We start from the raw sequence: 25,898 nt of genomic DNA on the forward strand, positions 1-25,898 counted from the left end.
ACTGTTTGGCAGGTTAAAGATTGAAGCTATCTGGAAACCTAAACCTTAAGACCCTAGTCTGACTTGAACTTGCTTGTTTATGTCACAGAGAAGAGGCTAATTCAGTATCTCTTTGAACTTATTTTTTTTTCCCATGTTTTCCTGCTATGTATTTTCACACACTGTATCTCATTTCATTTACTTATTATAACCCCATGTTTACAGATGAGGAAATTGTGGCTCAGAAACATTCAATCAGTAAGTGGCAGAGCTAGAATTAAAACCTATGCCTTTATGACTCAGAAGGTCTTTTTGTACCACTTCACCTCCCATGATTTGAAAATGTCATTTTAAAAGGTAGGGATTATTTAGAATCCACTCTTAGTCATCTTTCTCACTACTTCAATTTATTTTCCTTAGAAGCTGCATTTCCTGAGGACACTTTCCTCACACAGTTGTGGCAATTTACTTGAATGTCAATACTGTTATTCATTTGTCTACTCAAACATATTTATCAGCTGTTTAATACATAGCATGTATAATACATGGTGCTATGTATATCATGGTGGCAGAGCCTGCCATGGTTCCTGCCCTCTTCATACATAATGTCTAGTGGGAGAATGTAATACTAAACACACATATGGATAAATATGTTAATTAAAATTGATATAATCACTGGGAGATGAGATCTAGGTTCTGTGACAGAGAATATACAAGAGAGGTTTTATTCAAATAAAACTGCATGTGGCCAGTGATCTTAGGTGGTTAGATAGACTGTGGATCAGAAAAGTCACTGTTTGGATCTGTATGTCTGGAGTATTTCTGTGGTTTTATTAGCCAAATCCCTGACCTCCATAAACTACTGTACTTCCCTGAGGCACTGTTCTTGGGGAGTGGGTGCTAGCAAATGAGGAGGTCTGGGTGGATTTATGTAACTATGAAATAGTAATTTTAAATCTGTACTTCATGTCTCCTGGAATAGTAATACTCTTGTGTACAAAAGGTGATGTTCTGATTATTAGTAAGAATAGAGATGAATCGGTCAAACGTAAAGCTTGAAAAATTTCTTTTTACTAACAAGAATATTGTCATAAGTCTCAGAAATGTTTCTTTTTTCTTTTAGAGTTTAAGATACTTTAGGAAAAAAGCAGCTTATCTTTTAATTATGAGATCTGTGTGTTAAGCATATAGTATAATAAAGAGTATGGGTGTAGGAGTCAGAAAACTCAAATTTGAATTCAGTTTTGCACTCTGCAGTAGTTTGGATCACAAGCATCTCTCACAGGCCCATGTTGTAAGCCCTCTCCAGTTGGCACTCTGGGGAGGCAGTGGAACCTTTAAGGGGCAGGTCTAGGGGAAGATCTTTGGTTTCTTTGGGATGTGTCCTCAAAGGGATAGAGGAACCTCAGGCTCTGTCTCTTTTTCACTTTTGGGCCATGAAGGGAGTGGTTTTGCTCCACCGTGCACTCCTGTCAGGATGCACAACCTTTGCCACAGGCCCAAAAGTAATGGGGCCAACCAGCCATGGACTCGAACCTCCAAACCTAGAGCCAAAATAAACCCTTTCTCATTATACTCATTATAAATTGATTATCTCAGGTATTCAGAGTGACGAAAAGCTGGCTAACACTACTTACTCTGTAGCACAGAACAATTGAGAATGTAAAATAGTTCCTTATTTATAGAATTATTATGAGGTTTAAACTGGATAACACAGGTGAAGTCCTTAGTTCCTTGGCTGGAAAATATAAGTCCTTAAGAGATAACCATTACCTTGTTTTCTTTTTTGTGTGTGGCATTACACTTATTTAAATTTAACTTATCTTGCCTATTTCTTGATTGTCTCCCCTACTCAGTCATGTCCATCTTATTCATTGCTCTACCCTCAGAGAGGAATGGTGCCTGCAGTAGGAGCTGTTTATTTGCCTATTATGAGTAGGTACTTGGAAGGTACAGTGGTGCACATTGCCCAACTTCTGCCTATATTTAGTGGGAGAGATAAATCTATAGATTTGTACCATCATTGTCAAGGAAGTGAGCACTGAATATGCACCTTTAATAGGCCTCCTTCCTCTTAGCAGCTATCAAGTAGTAGTAGTACAGTAGTAAATTTTCTGTAAAAAGCACATAGTACAAACCCATTCCCTTCTCAGATGTTTTCTTAGCATAAGAACCTGGGTAAACAGTTTTGAGATGCATATGATATGTTTTAAATTACTATTTGTTAAGTCTCCCTAAAAATATATATTTTTTATTGAATGCTAGATTTAGACTAGGCACTTGCTAAATATTCCTATATTCATGCTGGCATGTAGTGCTCATAGAAGTAAGAAGATTCCCTTACTTTCTCTTCGTTTAGTAGGAGGCATGATTTCAGTATCTTCCTTCTAGGGTTCGGTGTCCAGGGAAATTAGGTTATCAGCAGAGACAGCTGGAGGAATCAGGTAATAGAAACCAAACCAAATTGGAGGGTCTCGAAGCATCCTACTGTGATGACCACGTCACCTCGGAGTGCTGGTCTCTTACAGTACTAACAGTTAGAGTAACTTTTGTTACTACTAAACTCATATTATTATTTTTCCTATGCTTTTGTTTTTTCTAAGAGTTACTTATTAATGTTTGACTTCTATCACTCATATAGGAAAGCTTTTCAAAATAATGACATGCCATTTTCTATTAATTTAGCACCCCCCCCCAACTCCTGGCAGGGCCAAATGGAAACAGGTAGAGTGGATTACCCATGAGTCTTTTGTGCTACTGTGCATGAAAATGTTGAGATTTATCAGTCAGTTGGCTCCAGGATGCTCATCTCATCTATTTAGAGGGAAAGCTTTCAGGAAATCTTAACCTTGCTTCCTTTCCTTTCTAGCTTAAAATACAGACATCCTGGATATCCTGGCTAGGGTGAGAATTTATTTGTAAATAACGAGCATTTCTTAGGATTTGTATTACAATTAATGAGTTTAAGCAGATTTTCTTTAGGTCTGGGTGTTGATGACTCTAGGCAAAACGCTTCTTGGGTATGTTATGAATTAAAAACAAAGGCAGGTTGTTAAAGGATAAATTGAACTCAGATCTTATTTCTTGTGACTATGAGAAAGTTAAGTTGAAATATTGATTCTAATATAAGTGAAGACTGGATGGTAACAAGGACTATGAGAAACTTTGGGTATTGAAACACTCCTAACATAGAGAAAAGCATTGAAAACTTACAGGGCCTGTCCTTCTGGATGCTTTTGCTGATTCATGCTTTATCAGGTGGAGAAGAACGCTTAGCTCAGAACAATAGAAGATAAAACATATATAATCATTTACACATCAGTCTGCTGTAGGCAGAAAAACAGCCCTGAAAGATGTCCGAATTCTAATCCCCAGAAGCTGTGAATATGTTAAGTTAAATGACAAAGGGAATTTAGGTTCTGATGTAATTAAGATTGCTAATTAAGTGGATATTAAAATAATATTATTTTGGATTATCTAGGTGGGGTAAGTATAATCACAAGGGTCCTAAATATGAAAGATGGATGCAGAAGAAAGTCAGAGAAAGGGGATCTGAGGATGGAAACAGTTTTAGAGAGAGGCTGTGTCGCTGGCTTTGAAGGAGGAAGGAGGCCATGAGTCAAGGGACACAGGCCTCTCTTAAAGCCAGAAAAGGCGATTAAACACATTGTTCCCAGAGCTTCCAGAAGGGAATGCAGTGCTGCTAATGACTTTGGCTCACTGAGTCCTGTGTTGGACTTCTCACATACAGAACTATAAAACAGTACATTTGTTTGAAGCCACTAAGTTTGGGTAATTTGTTGTAGTAACAAGAGATAAGAAACAGGGAAATCTTGTTAGGGAAATTGACTCCAAAAGTATAGTGCTCATGGGTTCAAGACTGGTGAAGGTCAGGTGTTCACCTTCACCTTTGCTCGTTCAGGATCTCATGCCCTGCTCCACTGTGGCCCACACATTGAGTTCCAGGAAGCAGTGCTGGAAACAAAAGGCTCAGCCTCAACACAACAAGCATTGTTACTATTTTCTCCCTGTAACTATGCCAAATACTTTGGGTTAACCAGAAAACTTTAATCTGGTACTGCTTTAGAATTACATCCAGCCATAATCACATGAGGGAAAATGGAAATAAGTTCTCTTCCCTGCTAGGTTGGTTGTCTTTGGGAACTCTTTATTTACTTTTTCCAAGTAGATGCCACTCCCACCTAGCAGCACCAAAGGGATTCTCTATGGGAACAAGCAGAGACTGCACAACTCTAGCGTCATGGGACAGCAGTGATGGCTGTTCAAGTAGATACTGAAGGGCCGCTGTCAACAGCTTCACCTCAGATCATAACCAGGCTGGATTTCTTTTCCTGAAATGGGATTTATAAGACCTAAGAGATAAAAATGTTTCCATGAAGGAACCTTCTTTCCCACCTCACTTGACAAAGGAAGGCAGGACATCAGGTTATCCTTTTCTTCAAAAAGAATATGGAATTTCCCAACAGGATTAAAAATATATATGCTGATGTTTGGAAACTACAAAATTGACAAGAAACTGAAAGGCAGTGTGTATATATTCTGAGTGGTAACCAGAAAGCTTTAATTACAGCTTGATAAGCTAAAGCAGTAGTTATGACCATTTTTCTAGCAATGGGTAGGAGGAGTTGATCAGAAACCCCTTTATAGTCTGCTAAAAACTATGGACCCTCTCTTTAGAGAAAAACTATATCATAAAATTTTGTGTATAATTAAGAGGTTTCCTCTTTACATTCACCCCAGGAACCCTGGGTCATGACCCTTCAGGCAAAGGGTTCCTAGCAGAGGTGACAGGAGACACATAGGTGGCCATTGGGAGTCAAAGGAGGGCACTGCTCCTAGCTTATAATTGGAGCAAAAATCCTAAGTATGGTTGTAAAAAGTAATTAGTTTCATTAAATTATAGTATATTTAATAGTTCATTAAAATAAATTTAATGCTTTTTAAGAAAAATATTTCTGAATCTTGAAAAGGAAAAGGGATTGGTTGTTCAAATTAATTTTATGCTTTTTTTCACTTCTCTCTTATTTGACTTTTAAAAAAATATTTGTATTTTATAAACTTTGTCTTTGAGAGTAAAATCAGGCCCCCCAGACCTGGGAAACACAATTCTTTTGCTCTTGGGTTCTTCTAAAGTTGCCAGTAGACACTAACTTAAATAAATTAAGCTACATTGAGTTTTTGGTAAGCATGAGAGAAAAAAGTAGTTTTTAAATATATATATATATTCACCATGTGTTCATTTATTTTACACTTAGAAAAGAAATAGCCCTCCCTTGGCTGGAGATTTAGCTTAGTGGTGCCACCACCTGCCTCTCAAATGCAAGGTCCTGAGTTTGATCCCCTGTACCAAAAAAAGAAAGAAAGAAATAGCCCTCCCCTTTGCCCTATGTCCCCCAAAAATCTCTTTTTACAAACATTTAAAAATTAAACCAAATGAAGATAGACAAGTTAATTTTAGTACAATTATTTTTCAGTGTAGCTGTAACAGTTAGGGTTTAAATTTCCTACAAGTGATCAATGTCCAAGTAACTTATAGGGAAATCCTGATTATTGGCCAAAAGAAAAATTCCATATACAAGTTAGCAAACGAAAATAGTCCATGTGTTGGAACAGCTTTCCTTTTACATAGGTCTCGGGTCAGTCTGCTGGCTGCATAATACCTGATATTTCTGGGTTTTCACTCTCACAAATGGCTCATTCATCACCGGTGAAGCAGCGAAGTGTCTGCCCTGGCAGGGGCTAATGTCCACCTTGGGGTCATGCTGGAGATGGCAGGCCCAGGAGCACTTCACTGGCCCTAGGGGATCTGGGAAGACCCCCAAACCCAGCTCCACAGGGGGCTTTGAGGGAGGGAAGAGCTGGTCCCTTCCAAGGCAACATCAGGCCCAGGACACATTGCACATCTGCCTGTGGAGCTAGGTGGGTGCTGGTGTAGGACAGCTCATCTCCTGCCAGTGTTTTCTCTTCCTACCGTAGCCTGGCCAGGTGAGAGGTAGCTCTGGGCATCATTAGTGGCGAGATTATGGCCCTGCTCTTCCTGAAGCTTAGGCAAGCCAGAGCAGGCTACTTGTCTCTCAGGATGTCACGCTGTTCTTGATACTCAGTGAAGAGATGCTGGAAGTGGAGGTTTTGCCCGATGCCTGCCAGCAGCTCCTTCAGCAACTCCCTCTTCATAGACACCCTCTACTGTTGACTCCCACTGGCTTCCAGTGGAGCAGCGAACAGGACCCAGTAAGTCCTTGCATATTTCTCAGAGTCAGTATTCAAACCCTTCGTTGACCAGGTACTGTGCATAGAGGAGGAGCTAATGGCAGTACTCGTGGCTGGATTGCAGAGTGAGTGCTGGTGCAACCTGGTTCTCTAGGCAGGAGAAAAGTAGTTTTGAAGATGCCATGATGCCATGATATCAAACTCATATTCATTGCTTGCTTTTGCATAGCATGTTTCTTGAAGAGTTCTGCAATACCAACTTTTTGTGGTTTGGAAAAACTGAGCCACAGGCTTGGACAGATTTGTTCATAATGTGCTAACTCGTCTTAAACCTAAGAACAATCTAGACTCATTAACAGAGCATGTAGTTGATTGAGTGATGCCTCCTCACTGTTCTTCTCCTAACCCTGATTTTTCTGTTGTCATTGGTCATAGGCACCATTGTGGTATGCTAACAAACTGGATTTGCAATTGGTGCAGAACTGTAAGGAGCTAGAAGTGGAAGGAGAAAATACTGATGACCCACAAGGCTCTGAGTGCAGAAACAAGCCAGAGAAAAGAAGTGGATGTCAGGGACTTGGAACTGGAAGAAATTCTGTGTGAAAGTGTGAGAGCACTCTTATGCTTAGATAACCATCTTTTTGATAAGAAACAAGTTGCAGCAAGAGACACCTATGACATCTTTCTCCTCTTCTTGGTCTCCTCTTTGGACATTTATAGTCTGGGGCTGGGAATGAAGGTGTTATTCTCCAGGAAACTTTTATAGTATTTTGTAACTGTCAAGGAGAGCAGAAACACTGGTACATTTTGCTGCTAATGTTGCCTCCACTGTCAGGGGTAACCACAGAGATACTGTGGAGAATTGAAGGGCAAGGACAGTGGAAACCCTTTCCAGCAAAGGGCAGGAGGATGGGAAGGAAGCTCTTTTAGGGTCTTCTAGCTTTTTCTAACCATATGGAAAACCTTTGCCCAGAGAACCAGACTTCATGAGCAGAAAGCATAGCACAGGGTTCTCTGCTGGGTCTTCTTTTCTGCAGGAGAATGAGAAATTTTTGTCTTTTCTTTGACTTTTGTCTTCCACTTGATTGTGGAAGCAAGATTTCTCCAAAGTAGGCTTGGTGGCCGTGGCCCAGTTCTCAGGTTAGACTTGGGTGGAGAGGTGCCTACCTTGGAGGGTTTTATTCAGGGTGATTAAAAATAGCCCTCTTGGGCCAGGGATTTAGCTCAGTGGTTTTGCTGCCTGCTGTGCAGATGCAAGGACCTGATTTCGATCCCTGGTACCAAAAAAAAAAAAAAAGTCCTCTTGCTGCTCTGTAGAATGCAGTCCAAAGTCTTCACCCAGACTTACTTGGAGTTCCAGACATCTACAAGCTATTCCACCCTTGTCATTCTCCTGAGTCAAGGTCAGCTTCTAAACATTTTTCCCATACCTGACCTATGTTCTTGTGGGTCAGTTAAAAATGCCTAAGCTGTTCCAAGGCTGGAGCTTTTTAAAAAAGCAAAGATATCCAGAGGTCTTTGGCCAACAGCTTCATGTGAGGTCTTTCTTTTTCCTCCTCCTTTCTGGGCTTTCACCATCCCCGCTGAATATCTCCTTCCTTTCATTCCCTTCCCCAGGCTTCTTGTATTCATGGTAGTAGAGTGTAATTAATTCATTTAGCAGATGTTTATAGGATGTCTGTATGTATAGGCTCAGGGGATGTAGCTGTAAGCAAGACGAAAGACTCAAGCCAGTCTTGCCGTGGTCCACCAGTCCATTGTGACCTGTCTCTGCTTCCACCGTGCCCCACCTCCTGTGCACTGTGCTCTGCTCCTTAAAAACACCATCGTGCCGCTGTTTCAAGACCTCTATGGTGGATCTTTCTGCTGTTGGAAGGCTCTTTCCTTAGGAATGCACACGGCACACTCCACCCTCTGGCAGGTTACTTAATCGTTGCACTCATATTAGGCCTGTCTTGAAAAGTACTCCGTATGAAATAGCAACCTCTGACCTTCCATCATGCCCAGATACCCTTGCCTGCTTTCTATGTTCCGCATTGCACTGTTCACTGTCCAATTTAGCATATATTAATTAATTATTATTTTCTAATCTTCCCCACTGCAGTTTTTATTCCATGAAAACAGAGACTTGGTTTGTTTGCTGCTACATTCTTTTTTTTTTTTTTTTTGTGGTACCGAGGATCAAACTCAGGACGTTGCACTTGAGAGGCAGGCGAGGTACCACTGAACTAAATCCCCAGCCCTTCGCTGCTACATTATTAATGATTAAAACAATACCTGGACATAGTCCTTAATCAACAATTTCATTGAATAAGGACTAAATGGTGAAACAATGCATTAATGAATGAATGAATGGCTCAGGGTTTCTAACCTCAAAGAGTTATGTGGTAGAGGAAGATATAAAATGAATGAGTGAATAAGACCTTATGGCTTGTGTGGGAGGGTGGTGACTTAGCACTGGGTGCTAGAGCTGGATTGTTGAAATTTAAATCCCTGTTTCACTTATTAGCTGTGTCTTCCATGGCTGATTATTTAGGATCTCTGGGTCTGGTTTTTCTTATCTGTAAAATTGGGATAATAATACCACCTAAGGGGATTATTGTGAGAATCAAAAGAAACAATCCATGCTAAGCACTCAGCACAACACCTGGCATATAGTAAGTTCATTAGTATTGGCTCATTTTGCCAGAATCAAGTAGAGCCCACAAAGTTCTTCAGGATTACTTTCATCCTGGTCTGGTGTTGCTGAGACTTTCCTGTTGAGGGGCAAAGGTTAGAAAGCTACCTCCTACCAGAGACACTGTTCCTGGGGACAACTTTATCTTAGGGTTTCTTTGAGCCACAAGTGCTCCTGCTCCTCCCTGTCAAACAGATATTAAGCATTTCTTCTGCCCAGATAGGCTCTAAGGAATGCAGACATCCCCTCTGGAAATAACTCTTTCCTGTTTAAATAACAGTATCCAGTTAAATAGTTAGTGTTTTTCTATATTCTAGCAATTTTTAGGATATCGTAAGTAATCTCTAAAGGCTGTACTTTGGGAGGATTTGTAAATCTTTCTTTTACCTTGTGATAACAAAACTATGTCAAAGGTCATCTGAGAATTTGTATTTTAATAGAAATTTTATAAGCTACCATTTACAAAAGGGCATTGCTCATTGGTAAGACTTCTTATGAGGTTGGGCTTTGATCTTAAATCCTAAGGAGGTTTTGCAGAAATTGGAGGTGACATTGCTGACAGATTTGTCTGTAGCTTTTTGACTCCCGTTAATTAAGCACACATACGCATGCTCTTTGTTTACTCCACAGGAGGAAAAGAATTGAATTTGACTTTAATTTTTATGGGAAACTATGAGCGGGTTCGGGAAAACATCAAAGAAGTATTCTTAATCTGATAAAATAGACTCAAATGAACATCAGAGAATTCTGGATTCCAATGGGGGTCTAGTTTCATCTGTAAAGCATTCATTCTCCTTAATGATAAGAAAGGTGAGGGCCAAGTACTCATTCCTCCCCCAGTTGGTTAAATCCAGAAGGTTCCTGGCTCTTTAACTTTATCTTACATCCAGAAGTCTCCTTTGTGCTTTCGCATTTTCATACTACTTATCCCTTCAAGATTTCAGCTTTAAAAACTTAATTAACACTTGCTTTTTCACCTTGATTTTAGATCTTTTGAGTAATCACCACTATCTCAAAGCTTCCTTCTTATGCTCCTAAGCCTTTAAAAATGAAAACTGAGACAGGCTAAGGCACTTGAACAAGCTCAAGGCCAGATGGTGCTTCTGCAGAGGCAAATCTGGACCTAGCAGTAGGGAGGTCCATTATCATATCTGCTTCCTGAACCCCACTAGACCAATAATTTGTTCATAAAGCAAATAGTTCTTCTGTGCTTGTCAGGTGCAGGCATCATTTTAAACCCTAAAAGTAGTAAACAGCCAGGCATGGTGCACACCTACAATCCCAGCACTTGGGAGGCTGAGGCAAGAGGGTTGCAAGTTCAAGCCCAGCCTGGTGAATTGAGCAAGGGCCTATCTCAAAATAAAAAATAAGAAGGGCTGGAAATGTAGCTGAGTGGTGGTAGAACACCTCTGGGTTCAATCCTCAGTACCGAAAAAAGAGGGAAGGAGGGAGGGAGAAAGGGAGAGAGAGAGACAGAGAGAAAGGTGAGCAATAGAGATAAATAAAACTTGGTTTTATAGAGTTTGTTCTAATGGACAGTTAACACAGTAAGTTAATTTTACGGTATACTAGAAGGTGTTCAAAGCTATAGATAGAAATAAGATAGTAAAGGAAATGATGTGAGTTATTCTGTGGTTTAAACAGGGTGGTCAGGGAAGGCCTCACTGGTAAGGTAGCATTGAGCAGCTTGAGGGAGCTGACCATTGGCATAGATGGGAGAAGAAACAGAAGCAAGTGCAGAGTGTGGTGGTGGTGGTAGGGGGTGTAGGGGCAAGGGCTGGCCAGGGGTGCAGAGGCAAGATTGAGAGAAGGATAGATAGAGCTACTGGGCACATAATTCAGGGCCTGCGATTCTGTGGGGTTTTCTCAGATGGGAGCCATGGGAGGGTTTTAAAGATGCAGTTACCATCTGATTTACATCGAGCAGGATCACGGTTATAGCGTGGCAGGAGATTAGACTAGTTAAGTTGCTGTTGCACTGATCTAAGCCAAAGATGGTGACATTTTGAGGTTGGAAACAACAGAACTGAGGAGAAGTGCTTGGATTCAGGGATATGTTACAGAGGCTGAGCCATGAGGGTTTCCTGAGGGGTTGGGAGGGTGGAGTCAGGGATGCCTGTAAGGTTTGAGCCTGAGCAGCTGGACTCTGTGCTCTGCTTCATGTGCCTTGTTATTATTGAGGCTCTTCCATGTCTCCCATTTATCATCAAATGATCACTGTGGCCCTATCTGTGAACCTGTAGGCCCTCTGGTAGCCAAGACAAATGCCTTTATGATCGTCTGAGCCACAGAAGATGCCAGGTGAATTAATGCAGGAGACCTTTGCTCACCAGTGCTTAGTCTTTCTTGACACCACCTGACTGTACATTGTGGCATCTTACTCGGGGTGGGGGTCACTGCAGTAGGTATTGGTGCCATCTAAACTTGCATGGAAAAATACAGAAAAAGAGCAAGCAAGCAGGAGAAGTGAAGCAAAAATAGAGACAAAGAATAGGAAGATCTGAAAACATTTAGTATAAAACTCTTAAAAAATCTCAGAAACATAAAGTGTGTGTCCTCCTTGTGAGCATTTCCTCCTTGGTTTCTATCTCTCATTGCTTCCAATCAGAAGGTAAAAGTGATGGTATTTCCAGAATATTGAGACAGGGAGGGAGGGAGAGAGGGAGGGAGGGAGGGAAGGAGGGAGAGAGGGAGGGAGAAAGAAAGAGAGAGAGAATTTGACACTAACTAACAGGACAAAAACAGAGTAAGTCCCGCCTTTAGTCATTGAGGTCTGACAGGAGAAGAGTTTATGGGTCACTCTAGGAGGTGCAGTGACCTCCCAAGAGCCTGCCTCTTTGCTGTACCCAGCTCAATCTTTCCTTCTTCAGCAAACCACAAAGCCTTTTGTAAGAACATGAGGACAGAGTTCACTGCGATGGTGGCCAAGGATAGAGGGAAAAAATCCTACTGTGATTATTTAGTAGGAATCTTGTTTCCCATCCCTGCCTTGCTTGCATGGGGTTGAGTAAATCCTAATTTGTCTGAGTTCTTATCTCAGGAAGAGCAAAGGGTAGCTAGCCCAGGAAGCCCTCTAAATAACAGATGTGGACAGAATGAAGGGGAACAGAGAGGGCGGAGGCCAGTGGAAAATATCTTCAGGAGGCCAAGAAATCCTTATGGCTGATGAACTACAGAAAGGAGCAGGTGTGTGGGGGGTGCCTAAGGGCACAAACTGGGACCTACCAGGATGGGGTGGGTCCTGGGGACACCAGATGGACTGGCAGTCAGTCAAACCAGATGGTGGGCTTTTATTTTTAAGAGGATTTGTAAATCTTAGGAGAAAAAGGAACCATAAGGGTACTGAGGCCTTTAATCCAATTAAAAGACAAAAGTGTGTTCTTTAAAAACGTAAGCCTACCAATTATAGAATTTTTCTTATCAAAACCTTGGGCAGACAACCATCTTGTGAAACTCCAGGGACTCTAAATTGCTCATGGGTAGGAGGAGTAACTGCAGCAATAGCCCCAGCATTATAAATGAATAGAGACTCCTCCTCCTTAAGGATTGAATGTGAATTTACTAAATGTACAGTCTGAACCAAATAAAACATATTTGCAAAAAATGGGGTTGCTTATATATGGAGTTAGAAGAACAGCTAACAGTGAGGTGTTCAATTTATTTGGTAAAATTTAAATATGTAATAAACAATATTTAAAAATCTAAGTGCCTTTTACTTTCCAAAATACTGCACCCCTGGGCCCCTCTTCCTTAGTTTCTGTGTCTGGGCCTGGCTCACAGCTGCTCTTCAGTTTCTGTAGCACAAGAACTCTGGTCACCAGCCGTTGACCACTATCTTGACCTTTATTTGGAGATCCACAGTCATTTCCAGGATCCTTCTTCTTCTCCAGCATGACCTCTCTGGAAGGAGACCGACTCCCAAGTGCAGTTGAGAGTCCCCCTTTTGTGCCCACGTGTGGCCTGAGCAGCTGTGTGTGCCAGCAGAGCCATGCCTGCCTTGGTTGCTAGAGCAGCAGGGCGGAGTGTGGGCTTTGGTGTGCAACACAGTTCAAGAGGCCTCTGCCTTCTTTTATTACACAGCATCTGACTCTCCTGCTGAAAGAAAAAGCCTACTCTAATCTAAAATCCTCAAACACATGTTAAATGTGAAGAGAAAGTTTTAAGTAGTGTTATTATTAAATTGCTTTTCTCTTTGGAATATACAGATATACCATTCAGTAACTGTCAGTAATATTGCAGCATTTTTTATGCTGTTTATAAATATTTCTTTCCTTAGTCACTCCCAAGATGTGTACATGTTATTTTGTGGCTAAAGTGAACAGAACAGCTCCTCAATGCCATTGACTGTTTTGTTTGCTTGTTTGTTTTTATCTGTAAAGATACGGAAACCTGACAGGCCCAAGCTGTGAAGAAGATGGAAGCCCGAGTTCATCAGAGTCCAAGGCGGTGATCAGGAAGTGAGTGCATCTTTTTTTCACATTATTAGCTCAGTCAAGACAATATCATAAAAGTTATTAGTAGTTCAGTAGAGCTTCTTATATTCCTTTCCATGATGCATACAAACATGGGCTTAATTTTTACTATCTAACAATCATCATTTATTCATCTAGGAAAAATATATGGGGCACCTTGTATTTGCCAGACATCGTGCTAAGGGATATAAAATAGGTAAAAAAAAAAAAAACCAAATGAGACAAAACTAAGAAAATCTTACCTCTTTTTATATTTCAGCAGAGAAAGATACAGAATAAACATCAAAAAGTGACAAAGAATGAAACAAGGATAGAGGCTAGGTCACCTGGGGTGCCTCCTGGGGCTGTGGGCTCTGGCGACATGGAGTGCTGCTGTCTGAGGTGCTGACTAAGCTCAGGCAAAGCAAGTGTGGAAGAGGCCCCGAGGCAGGAACAGTGCAGGAGAAGCCTCAGGAAGCCGAGTGAGTGGAGCAGCAGTGCTAGGTGGTGAGATGTGTAAGGCAGAGGGTGTCCCGGTCACGTGTGGATGTGAAGAGCGCAGGAGAGGACATTGACTTTGACTCTGAAGACGGCAAGAAGCACGTACAAAGCTTTGAGAACATGGCCTAACTCTATTTTAAAAGGCTTGCTCTGGCTTTGGGTGGAACATAGACTGTGGCAGTGCTGATGGGCAAAAGGGTGATTGGAACCCTTTCTAGGATCCAAGCAAAGGTTGTGGTGGTGTGGACTTGGGCAGGGACAGTGGAGGTGCTCTGCTTCTACAGGTGTCTTGAAGGTTGGCAGGATGTGCTGGAGCTCTATGAGAGAAAAAGGGAGGCCAGGTTGCAACCCAGGTTAGGGTTTGAGCACCTGGTAGAACAGAACCTTGGCTTTATGAGGCAAGAAAGGCGAGTAATGAGCAGGTTTGGTGAGAAAGTGTGTCAATAAGTCATAGACCTGTAAATTTCAAGGTCGCTGGATGAGTCTGGATTTCAGGGAGGGGTCTGGAGTGAGGTTATACATTTGTGTATACTTGGTTTACAGATGGTATTTGAGGCCATAGGAATGGCTGGGACCTCCTGGGGACCAACGGTAGAGAAAGAAGAGAGAAGGTCCAGGGACTGAGTCTTGGTGTCCTCCAGTGTTTAGAGTTAGAAAAACAGAGTTTGGTGGAGGAGACCAGAACAGAGAAGCTGTGGGGGGATGTGGGGAAAGAGAACAAAGAAGAGGAAGTTGTGTCCCAGAAGACAAGGGAAGGAGGGGGTTGGGGGGGGGAGTGGCAGCTATGCCCAGTGCTGTCTGTAGCTCAAGTGAGGGTGGCCTGGGGGGACTTGCACTTTGCAATGCTGCAGGCTTCAGTGACCCTTGACCAGCGCAGCTTTGTAGGATGCAGGGTCAAGAGAGGACAAAGGGGAAGAAGCAGGGACAGTGGGGAGGAGTTTTGGTCTGAAGGGGAATTAAGAAAGGGGATGAAGAGTGATCTGGGGACAAAGGAGGTCGTTGTTGTTGTTCTTGTTTTTTGTGTGTGTGTTTTTTAAAAGTGGGAGGTTGTTTATGCTGATGACACTGATCTGGGAGACACTGAGGGAACACCTGGGATGCAGGGGTGGGGCTTCTCTAGGGATGATGTTCCTGAGTACCTGAGATGTATGCTCTGGTGCCCGAAACCTCTGGTTTTAAATATTCATTTTGGGAGGCAAAAGTTGAGGAAATCCTGTGGAATTTTTAACTCCTCAGAGGAGTTATTGGTGAACTTCTTTCCTCAGGAGCCAGAGACATGAAAGTCAGAAAACCGAAAGCCTCCGAAACTCCTGAATTAAGCTCCATGTGGTTTTATAATTTTATTTTATAATTTCATTGCAGAAAACCAGACTCGTTAATGTAGATACTTGGATGCTAAGTCAAGGAATGGCAGGAAGAACAGTCACATTGTTTCTAGAGGGCTTAGGGAGGGCCCTGGGAGGAGGTGACAGTGAAGGGTGGTCAAGACTTGGGTAGTAGAGGCATCCAGGGAAAGGGAACAGGTCACTAGATCAGGGAAGTTGGTTTACATGGAATTCTGGAGAACAACACAGAACTGGTATGATTGACTCGTGGTGGACATCTTGGGTGAGGGGAGTCTGTGGAGCTGAAGCCAAATTGAGGTTATATTGTGAAGGGCTTCAATTTCTCATGAGAGTTTGGACTTTTCCTGGTAAGCAGTGACCAGCCAGCTGTAAAAAGTTCTTACAGAAGGGAAACAATCTAATTCAGTAGATGATTCTTTTAGAATGCATTGCACTTTGAGCTTTGCTACTCAGGGTGACTATGGACTACAGCACCAGCATCAGATAAGAGCCTGTGAGAAATACAGTCTCGAGCTCCACCCAGATGCCGCGCTAGATGAGGGGCTGGCTGCAGTGTACAGGGTTCTCACGTGAAACAGTTTAGGGTTTGCAAACCATAGACTTAGGGATATTTTTAAAACAATTTTATCCATGAAAACTCACTAAAATAATGTTTCTTAATAAAGAGCCTTTTTATAATGGATATGTAACGGGTAGTTTTGAGCACACATGGAAGGAAATACTGTAAGAATTGAGTGACCAGCTTGTCCAGCATAACCACCTCAATCTGTGACCAGATTCTGATTCAGACACAAACATGTTGTCATCTACATGTGTTGGAACAGAGTCAAATCTAGAGCTGCTGTTCAGTTAGCCCCCTGAGTACATGAAGAGGATCAGTCAAAAAGATACACAGAGCTTTCTTTTCTGTTTCCCCGGGGGTGTTTTGAGATTAAATAGGTTTGGGGAAGTAGCAGTTAAGAAAATTGTACCCTGGATGTGAAAAGTCATGTTCATTATTTCAGGGTCCCACTGAAATTCATTGTGTGCTAGGGACACTAACGTGGGTGACACCCCGGGCTAAGCTGTTCCAAAGGGCTTTAGAGTTTTAAGCACATGAAGTTTCAACAAAGAGCTTCACACAGAACTCCCCTGAGGGGTCCATCATATGGGGACAATGGTCCTTTCCCAAAACCTCACAATGACTTTGTGGAAAGTTCTTGACCCTTTTCCTCAGACTGAGTTGCCTTTTCTAAAAAAAAATCATGCCTGATGAGAATATAAGACTTTATTTTACAGTGGGTTTCTCTGTCATACAAATTCTGGAATGTTAACACCGCATTTCACTGGTGACCTCTTTCTTCTTCTATTTCTCTTTCTTCTGTCTTTCTCACTGTTTTTCTTTTTTCCCACTTCTTTTATTACTTTTTAATCTCACTTCATGATTACCTGTTTGCTCTTTTTTTCTGAAGTTATCCTTCTGAAAATTTCCATTCTTAGATAGTGTCACTGTTTTGTCTTTCTGGAGGAAACCAGGGAAGCATCTTCTTCCATCTATGTGGGCTTTGAACTCCTTGGTTCTCCCAGGCCTCTGGCATCTGACTTGTAGCAAGGGTTGAAGGCTTCCTGATGGCTGATAGATGTGTATGAAATATGGCTGTGTGGCTTTGGTTCTTAATGGAGTGACTTTGTCTCCTAGAGGTCATTTGGCAGTGTTTGGAAACATTTTGGTTTTCTTAACTTTGGGGAGGGTTGCCACTGGGCAGGGGCCAGGAATGCAACTAAGCGTACTAGAATGTGTAGCAAAGAGTGATCGGACCGTAACTGTCAATAGAGCCTACCCAAGAAACCCCGCTACAAAGTGTTCAGGCGATAGTCCTCAAGTGAAAACTGTATCTACGTACATTTAAGCATGCTTATTTAGAAAATTCATTCATGCCCTTTCTTTAATTAGTGGTAGTTCAGGATCAGCCACATGGAAGGTGAAAGGTCCTGGATGAGGAACCTGGAGAATGCAGATTGTAGCTCTATTCTATCGCTCTGTCATTTACCAGCCATGTGGCCTCAGCTTCATCACGTTACCTCTGTTTCAGATTCTTCACCTGAAAAATGAGTGCTTGGAACATATGATCTCTGATGTTCTTTCAAGTTCAGTGATGTCTGTGATAAAATTTGTTTTTGTTTGTTTAAAAAAATGAGTATCAGAAGCCAGGTGTGGAGGCACACATCTGTAATCTCAGCACTCAGGAGGCTGAGGCAGGAGGGTCACGGCCAGCCTGGGCTGCATAGTGAGTTCAAGACCAGCCTGAACGACATAGCAAGACCCTATCTCAACAAAACAAAACAAAACAGTATCAGGAACTGAAACAGAGATATGGGTCCAAATGTTATATTGAAGTTTTGAGAAATATTCTTGACCGCTTTTCTTTGTTGAAAAGTCTGTGTAATTGGCCCTGATAAAGTGAGAAAAAAAAAAGTAGATTGGTTTTGTATGCTTATTTAGCAATCGTGACACCACACTGCTCACTGTGGTCCTAAGTAAAGAGCTAAGCTAAAACATTGTCCCATGGGGTAAGAAAGGCTGTGGCACAATGCCCATTGTTTTCCTTTGCTATGAATGTGTTCTCTTGTGATTTCAGGTGGGCCACAGACCGCAGGAACCCAGTGACATTCTAAGAAGTAAACATCCTGCTTTAGGGCAGTCGCTTTCAATTTTGCAGACCTGGGTGGACAGGGAATGGGGACAGGGAATCACTATTTTTTTTTAAATTTATTTATTTTTTTGAAAAGAACTTATTTTAAGATGAGGAAAAGGCTTAGGACAGGTTTAAAAAAGGAGAAGCATAAGTTGTGATGTTTAGATCATTTTGTTACAGTATAAAATTTCTGGAAATGAGCTAACTAGAAAGACACAGTAAGTATTTACAGAAACATCGACGACATCAACAAGGAACTCAACTCGGAACAGTGCAGGTCTTGAGGTTTCCAGGCTGAACTCTGGGGACTTCCGGGAAGGTCGGGCGGCCGCCGGAGCTCGAGTGAGCACAGCGGCTGATCGATGCTGGCCCGGGCATTGGCGGGGCAAGTGGAGCGGTCGGGCGCGGGTGTAATTCCTCCCGCCTGCCCACTGTGTGGAGGTCACGCGAACTTAGCCGAGGTGGTTTTCTTTAGCCTCTGATGAATTTAAAAGGATACGAGCAATTTTTCATTGCTTACACAAAAATTCAGCACATGACAGGCTGAGCGGAGAGCATTCGTACAGAACCGTCAAGTACTATGGGATGGAATACTGCCTGTAAGCCGGGGGACACTTTAAATCAAAGGGCCCAGTTTTAGCTTAGTTAACAACTGTCCTATGCTGAAGTGCCCGCACAAATCCAGGAGAGATTAACATTAACATCACATTTACAGATCAAAGGAAACACAAAAGACAAAGACAAAATGGGAGATAATGGTGCCCAGGTTGCTGCGGGAGCTGGGAGCTCCGAGCTGCCGAGCTGCCGTCCTCTGTCCTCCCTTGGGCTCCCCTTCCTTCCTTCTGAGGTCCTGTTTAAAAATCACTATTTATTTTAACCATGAGCGCAAAAAAAAAAATGCCCCAAAATGTTTGGTTTTTCAGTTTTTGTAGTAAATCATTGAGTGACCCTTCCATTTTATACAGGATCCCATGTCCCGAGTTTCTTAGGTGGATCTAATCAACCTATCAGCAGACAAAAGAGCTTTAAAGAAGGAAAATGTGGAAATACAGGCGACACATTTAAGATGAAAGATTGGTTTCTGGTCTCAGGCCACAGCTGACTAGCGCTCTTCATGCATTTAAAAAAGTATCAGATTGTGCAGAGTTACTCCCTCACTTAGAGTATTTGTAATTTCAGTCCCAAAAATGCCCAGTTCAGGCTTTGTACAGCATTAGGAACCTCTAAAGCAATGTGGCTAAAACAAGAATGCCTTCAGTTGCAGTTCAGCTACCACAGCCTCCAGATGTTGGAGTCTTTGCCACACAGTGGTTTCTGATTTTAAGGCCAGACTGATGTGCTGTGTTTTTTCTAGAATTCCCAAACTGGCCACTATTTAGGAATCAGGGCTGGAATGGGCATTTATCTGACATGCATGAGTCCTTGGATTCGCCTCCAGAACCATGCACACATGCATGAACACACACACACACACACACACTACACCCACAAACGCACACAATATATAGGAATCAGGAGACTCACTTTCTGCATGTGACAGAAGGAATATCTGTTTGTGTTCATTCTACCTGTGTCCTCATCCTTCCTGGAGACATTTTTTACATGATAAAATGCTGTCTTTGAGAAGAATGCAATTTGAACTAGATAAAAAAAGATATTTTTTCTAGGGTAAATTTATTACAGTCATTGAATCCAGAAGTGAAGAGAATATAAAGAAGGTATATTAACTACATAGAGCTTTTACATCATGAATCTTACATTGTTTAAATGTATGAGACTATTTTACATGTGTGTGTGTGTGTGTGTGTGTGTTTGTATATGTGTGGACACACGCATTCTATTTAAAGAGATTTGAAACTTCTCAGGAAATGATGCTTTATTTCTTCCCTTTAGTGACTATTATAATGTTGAAAAAGCTGTTTCCTTTTTTTAGTTGAATCTCATCACTTTCCTTCTGGAATGCCAAGTTTTGTTTTCTCAAAGTCTTTATTACAGCAGTATTTCAGATTGTGGAAAGTATTCTATGTGGGGTTGGAAGTGTGGCAGAGTAGTACAGTGCTTACCTAGCTAGCACGTATGAGGCCTTTGGTTTGATCCCCAGCACTGAAAAAAAAAAAAAAAAGGACAAAAACTAGGATAATTCTGTTTTCATTTCCACACATTCAAGTGTTACAAATGTCATTCTTGTAATCTTTTCCCCCAGATTATAAACAGCGACAGCAGATTTTAGTTACTGGTAAAAGATGAAATGAACAGTAGTGATCCAAGATCTTGGACACACATTAAAGAAAAGAGAAATGAGTCAAAGAAAGCTGGCTGTGATTCTTGAAGCCTATGGAATTTTATAGTGGAAAGTGTTAAAAAGACTTCATGGAGAGTTTGCAGTCAATATTCATTCCTGAAAATTCAAATACTCTAAGAGGGCAATTTAATTTAATCTGACTGATTGTAACAAAAATAGAAAAAAAAGGAGGAGGGATAAGGAACACAGCAAAAATGAGATTTAAAACTCAAATTTAAAAGTACTAGAGGTTATAGGTAAAAGGAATATGTTTAATAGTAAAAAGAAAGAAGAAATAGAGAAGTAATATTTCATATAAAAGAGCCTGACATTATCTTCAAAATGTTCAAAGAAGACAGTGAAAAGTGCATTCAAGGGATGTAGGTTGAGAGCTTCCGAGCAGAAATTGTGTTCTAATGATTGGGGAAGAATAAATCAGTATCAATAATCAGTTATTCAAAAAGAAGAAAAATCAGTCATGCAAGCGTTTTTCTGTGTGTTAGAGGAAGTGAATAGACATCACAACCAGACCCTGTCCCTCCATCCAATGAGGCCTAGCAGAGAATGAATATGACAGGACCAGCCTTGCCACCTCCACATATTGCTACAGTATGTGCCAGCGTGCTCCAGGCATGAAGTTAGGTCAGTGGTGGTGAACCTATGGCATATGTGCCGCAGCAGCCTGTTTGTATCATTGAAAGCTCTAAAGTTTTCACCATCACTGAGTTAGGTGCTTTGTATTTTCTTTTATGATCATGAATACCCTGAGATAATTGCCCTCACATTATAGGTGTATTAAATTGAAGTTTCAAAGAAGTTGTGTGCTTTGACTAAGATCAACCCAGTTGATTAAGTGACATGGGTCCAACTGACACTAAAGCCTGGACATGCCACCTAGGTCTTGTTCTTAGACCTGCTATTTAAGAAAATATTGGAATCTCAGATCTTGTTCTTAGACCTGCCATTTAAGAGAATACTGGAATCTCAGATGCTTGTGATGATCTCTTGCTACATATGTCTATATCAGGGTAGTAAGCCTACAGAAGTACATGAAGAATGATGTTAGAGTATCACTGTTGTGATTGAAATTTTAGATTGTTACTCTGTATTATGAGATCTTTTAATTTGGCATTATTTCCTTTAATCCATGCTGTTTTGCCAGGCTGTTGGTTTATTATGGAATGAATGCCCTGAGCAAGGTCCCTCAAACAGCTGTTAGGAAATGTGGAAGTTAGACTTGTTTCCTGGGGAAGGAGATGGGCTGAAGGATGTGAGGAAAAAGGGAAGACCAAATTAGTCAGGCCCATCAACTGAGAGCCTGCTTCCTGTTCTCAGGGCCTGGTAGAAACTGACATTATCAATGGAAACTCCCTTCAAATGGTGAAAGCATAGAAGTTCTCCACAATTTCTTTAAATACAGGTCTATTGAATAACGTGAAAACTCCCTTCTTAAACTGTGGGAAATTGGAAAGTGATTTTGTTGTTTATTTGTTTGTTTGGTTTTGCCATACTAGGGATTGAACCCAGGGCCTTTGCACTGGGCTACCTCTCCAGACCTTTTTTATTTTGAGACAGGATATCATTAAGTGTTCAGATTTTCCAGGCTAGGCTCAAACTTGTGATTTTCTCGCCTCAGCCTCCCAGAGTGCTAGGATTATGAAAAATGAGTTATTGTGGGCCCTAAGAGATAATTTCAGTAAGGGGTGATTCTCTTTTCTAATGGTAGCTAGATGTTAGGGACTGCTTAATAGGCACAGTGCCTGGGATTAATACTATATACACTTTGAATGACTCTATTATTATTCCCACTTTAGGGATGAGGAACATAGTAGGTTAAGGAACATACCCAAGATCATACAGTGAATAAATGAAAGAGCTTGGGTTTAACCAGGCCTTAACCTCTATACTACATGGCCTCTGTTTCTTCCTGTCTGATAAAAATGAAAACATTTTTTTAGGTACCTAGTGTGGGAGTGAAAGGCAGATGTGTAAGTAACCTTGACTTTAGGTAATTGGTTTCAGGCTCATCTCATCCTACTGTTGGCTCCTTTGAAGTCACATTTGCTGAGTATTCTGTGTCTTCTTATCAGAATCTTTCTCCCTCCTCCTTGTCTTGCAGCTTTTTCTGTTAACTGCCCCCAACCCTTGTCTTCTACTCTGGCTTTGTTGGCATTGATTTCTTTGGCCCTGTCTCAATCCCTCTTTCACTTCCTCTCCTAGTAGCCTAATCCCTATTTACCACTAGTAGACAAATGTGACAAGGGAGAGTACAAGGAGGCACTGCAAGGTGACCTTGACAAGTCCGAATAATAATGTTTCCATCTTTTTTAGAAAAAAAAAGAGAGAAAGGCTCTGTACCTTCTTTTGTTCTTTCTCATCAGGAAAAACATCTAGCTGGAGACTCAGAGGCCACTGTATCTGGCAGCCTTTCTTAAAACAGGAAAATCACACTGTGAGGAGGAGAACAAGGTGGAGAATTCAGCTCAGAGTCAATGTCAAGGTTAACTTGGCCTTCATTCCCTGAAGGACCAATGCCTTAGATCCCACCCTGGGCTTGGCAGAGGCCACACCCGCAGTGCTGACAGGGCCCTCCCACCATGTAGAACTTTCCTTTTCATTATCTACATGAGGAAATCTAGCTTTTGGAGAATGTTCTAAAATAGAAAAAAACGCTTTGCTGCTAAAAAAAAAAAAGGAAATTCCATGTCTCATCTTCTGCTGATGAATATGTACAATAAATTATTATCTCAAATAGATTTCAGGGGAGAGAAAAGAGCTCTAAATAGAAAGAGTTGTTCTTTTTGTCTTGACTTGGAGAATATACATTATGGGAGGATGATTTTATACCTAGAAAAATTTATTAAATGTTTTACTAATTCTATTTTATCACGTATAGAATTTTAGTATTCTTGAACACCTTTCCCCAAACTCACTGCATTTATTAAGTATCTGTGGTTTGATCATAACTGCTGCTTTAATGCTAGCCTCAGAGCACTAGCTCTGCTATGAGCGTGAATATTCCAAGGCTGCTCTTTTCTTGTACTCTGCCCTGCCAAGACATCTAATTCAGTGGACTCTCAAGGTACAACCAGCCTGACATACGAACAACTTGAGTTCATTAGGTTAATGGAAGATTCATCTGTCTCTTGTTATCTATAGTATGTACCCAGGTAAACATCCATGTCTCAGCTGTATTGACATAGTTAAAACCAGCCCTTGGGAGCCCATGGAGTTCGTAAGTCAAGGGTCCACTGTACCTTCTAATGAGGTGTTATGAAGTATGAGCTTTGATTGCCTAAGAAATCAACGAGGATAGCAAATCTCAGTGTGCTGTGCCCCTTCTCTCTCTTTCTATTCTTTAAACATGTCTTCTTTACATCCCCTAGTTATTGGCTGTCATTCACCTCAGGACTTGTACTTGCATTGCAGAGTCCTCCCCCACTGCCTTTTTCTCCTTAAGATCTCAGCTTTAACATTATGTTCTCGAGGAGGCCCTCACCGAAACCTTGACCACCATGGCTCCTTGTGAAGTTAAATGCTTCCAAAGGACCCTGGACACCCCTAGTGTGACCCTTCTCACGTAATAAGTTTTTGTGAACATGGAATTAATAAAGGACACTCTAATTATTAAGTTAATCTGTGAACTAAGTCTCCCTAACAGTCTTTCCTGGAAGGAAAAGGTTTGGAAGTTCTATATTTGGAATCCAAGTGTGTCTTTCTTTCTCCCATGGTCATTGTAATAGGTCGGAAAACCCTCACATGCCATAAACCTTGCATGTTGCCAAGAATGTGTGATGTGGAAAATGCCACTCTGGCTGTCGCTTCGGTGTGACATTTCCCCACCTGCCTAACCCACACTCAGGGTTAACATCCCCTGGGGGCTGAGGAGTTGCTCTGCAGCTGTGAAAGATTACATTGGCCAGGGAAGCCACACACTGGCTTTTCTCCTTACTGAGGTAGACTATGTCACAACCTTAACTTTTCCATGTGGTTTCAGAAATTATTTCCTCAGTCTTTGCACGTCATTCAAGAATCATGTTTCGTAGTTAATATTACAATTTTCTGTCTTTGAATTGATCTGTCCCAGGGAATATGCTTCAGGGTTTGTGTGTGTGTGTGTGTGCGTGCGTGTGTGCATGCGCGCACTCGTTCATACACATGCACCCTTGTATATTTGTTCACAGTGGTTACCTTCCTCCTGCAGGCCTGGACCCATGTGTGTTATAATGTAATTTACATTCTGTGTTCTGTGATAACTGGAAAATTCTTGACTTGGTTTCCACGAGTACTGGTTGATTTCACCAAGCCATTTTACGTTTCTCAGTCCCTTCCTCCTGTGATTTTTGGAAACTAGTTGTAATTCTGTTAACAGTTACATCTCTGTCTCCAGGTATCTCAAAATGTCTTAATTGACATTGTGTCCTTTGAAGTCACAACTGCTTGGTATCAGGAGCAGCTGGTATTTCTGTCTCTTTTCCAGTTAGGAGTCAATGAAGTTAACTGACTTATCTGATTCTCTTAATTTCCCTGAGGAGTTAGGTTTTCCTTTTTCTTCTGTGCACCGACCCAGGTGACTTCTCTAGCCTGACATTCCCACAGTCACACTTTTCCCATATGTTTGGACTTCCTAGTAACATTCTGTGCATCCTCCTGCTCAGACCCGGTTAAGATAGAAGCTGGGGCTTAGGAGTGGGACCAGGCAGAGTAGGATGGAAGGCCGTTGTCCATAATTGTGTTTTCTCAGTCATGATTTTGTGATGTTGCTTTCCATTGTGGAATCTTAAAAGTTTCACATTTTTATCTGCTTCTTACTCTGTCAAGAACAGAAAGTTTCTTCCCAGCACTGGCAAACATAAAGCTACTGTGAGCTTTGGGCAAGGGTCCAGGCCTTTCCAGAAAGCCTCCCTCCCTGGCATGCTGAGAAACACTGTGCCAATTAGGAAGCAGGGGTCTACTGTGCATTTTTTCATGCTGCTTGTGTATGTCTTTCCCTTCTTTTGTTTCTTCTTCCTCCTCCTCTTTTGTGTGACAAATGCTTTCTCTGGCAAATTCAGTATGTGGGTTTGCAGTGAATTTTCAGAGCCTTCTTAGGTTAAGTCACTGTCACAGAGGGTAAACTGAGAAGATTACCAGAGCTAGTTGAAAGCGTCAGACTCAGGAGGAAAGAGTGTGTACCTGTAGACATGCCTGCCTGGGACCACGGTTCTTTCTCTGAACTCCCTCAGGCCTCCGAGGGTGCAGCTTTCCATGGATGTGAGTTCTACAGAACATGCTTTGTAAAACGACCCACAGACAGGCAGAGGTGTAATCATGGATACACTTTGTACAACTGTAATTGTGAGAACCTGAACATTACCTAAATATCTGCCTACTGGGAGAATAACTGAAATTAATTATGCCATGAAACACTGTAGTCAGGAGAAACCATGAGATAGATCTAGAGGTGTCTATAACATACTGCTCAGTGAAAAAACCATGTCGATTTGTATACCTGTTATTTTTGTGGTATTAGGGATTGAACCCAAAGCCTCCTTACTGAGCTACCTCCTCAGCCCTTCTATTTTTTATTTTTTCTCTTGCTTAATTCCCCATGCTGGGCTTGAAATTGCTTTCTTCCTGCTTTGGCCTCCCACAGTGCTGGGATTAGGGATGTGTGCCACCACACCTGGTTTTGTATGCATACTGTGTATAGTCAAATATGTGTCTAGAAAGGATAAACTCTCTGTCTAGAAAAGTCTAGAAGGATATACTCCAAAC

At 41.6% G+C, this 25,898-nt stretch overlaps 1 protein-coding gene across 5 annotated transcripts in view; it reads left to right on the forward strand.

Annotated features, from left to right (window-relative positions):
* Positions 1-25,898, forward strand: part of Rgl1 (ral guanine nucleotide dissociation stimulator like 1) — a 306,410-nt gene that overhangs the window by 232,631 nt on the left and 47,881 nt on the right. For all 5 annotated transcript variants that reach the window (XM_004862803.4, XM_087194427.1, XM_004862805.4 and 2 more), the window contains one exon: positions 13,267-13,344. In XM_004862803.4, coding sequence (XP_004862860.2) covers positions 13,267-13,344 — 78 coding nt within the window. The remainder of the gene's footprint in view (positions 1-13,266; positions 13,345-25,898) is intronic.

The sequence above is a fragment of the Heterocephalus glaber genome, unplaced genomic scaffold (genome assembly GCF_053883595.1).
Source record: "Heterocephalus glaber isolate CG9 unplaced genomic scaffold, H.glaber_assembly_v1.0 deba00001600, whole genome shotgun sequence".
Classification (NCBI taxonomy): Eukaryota; Metazoa; Chordata; class Mammalia; order Rodentia; family Bathyergidae; genus Heterocephalus; species Heterocephalus glaber.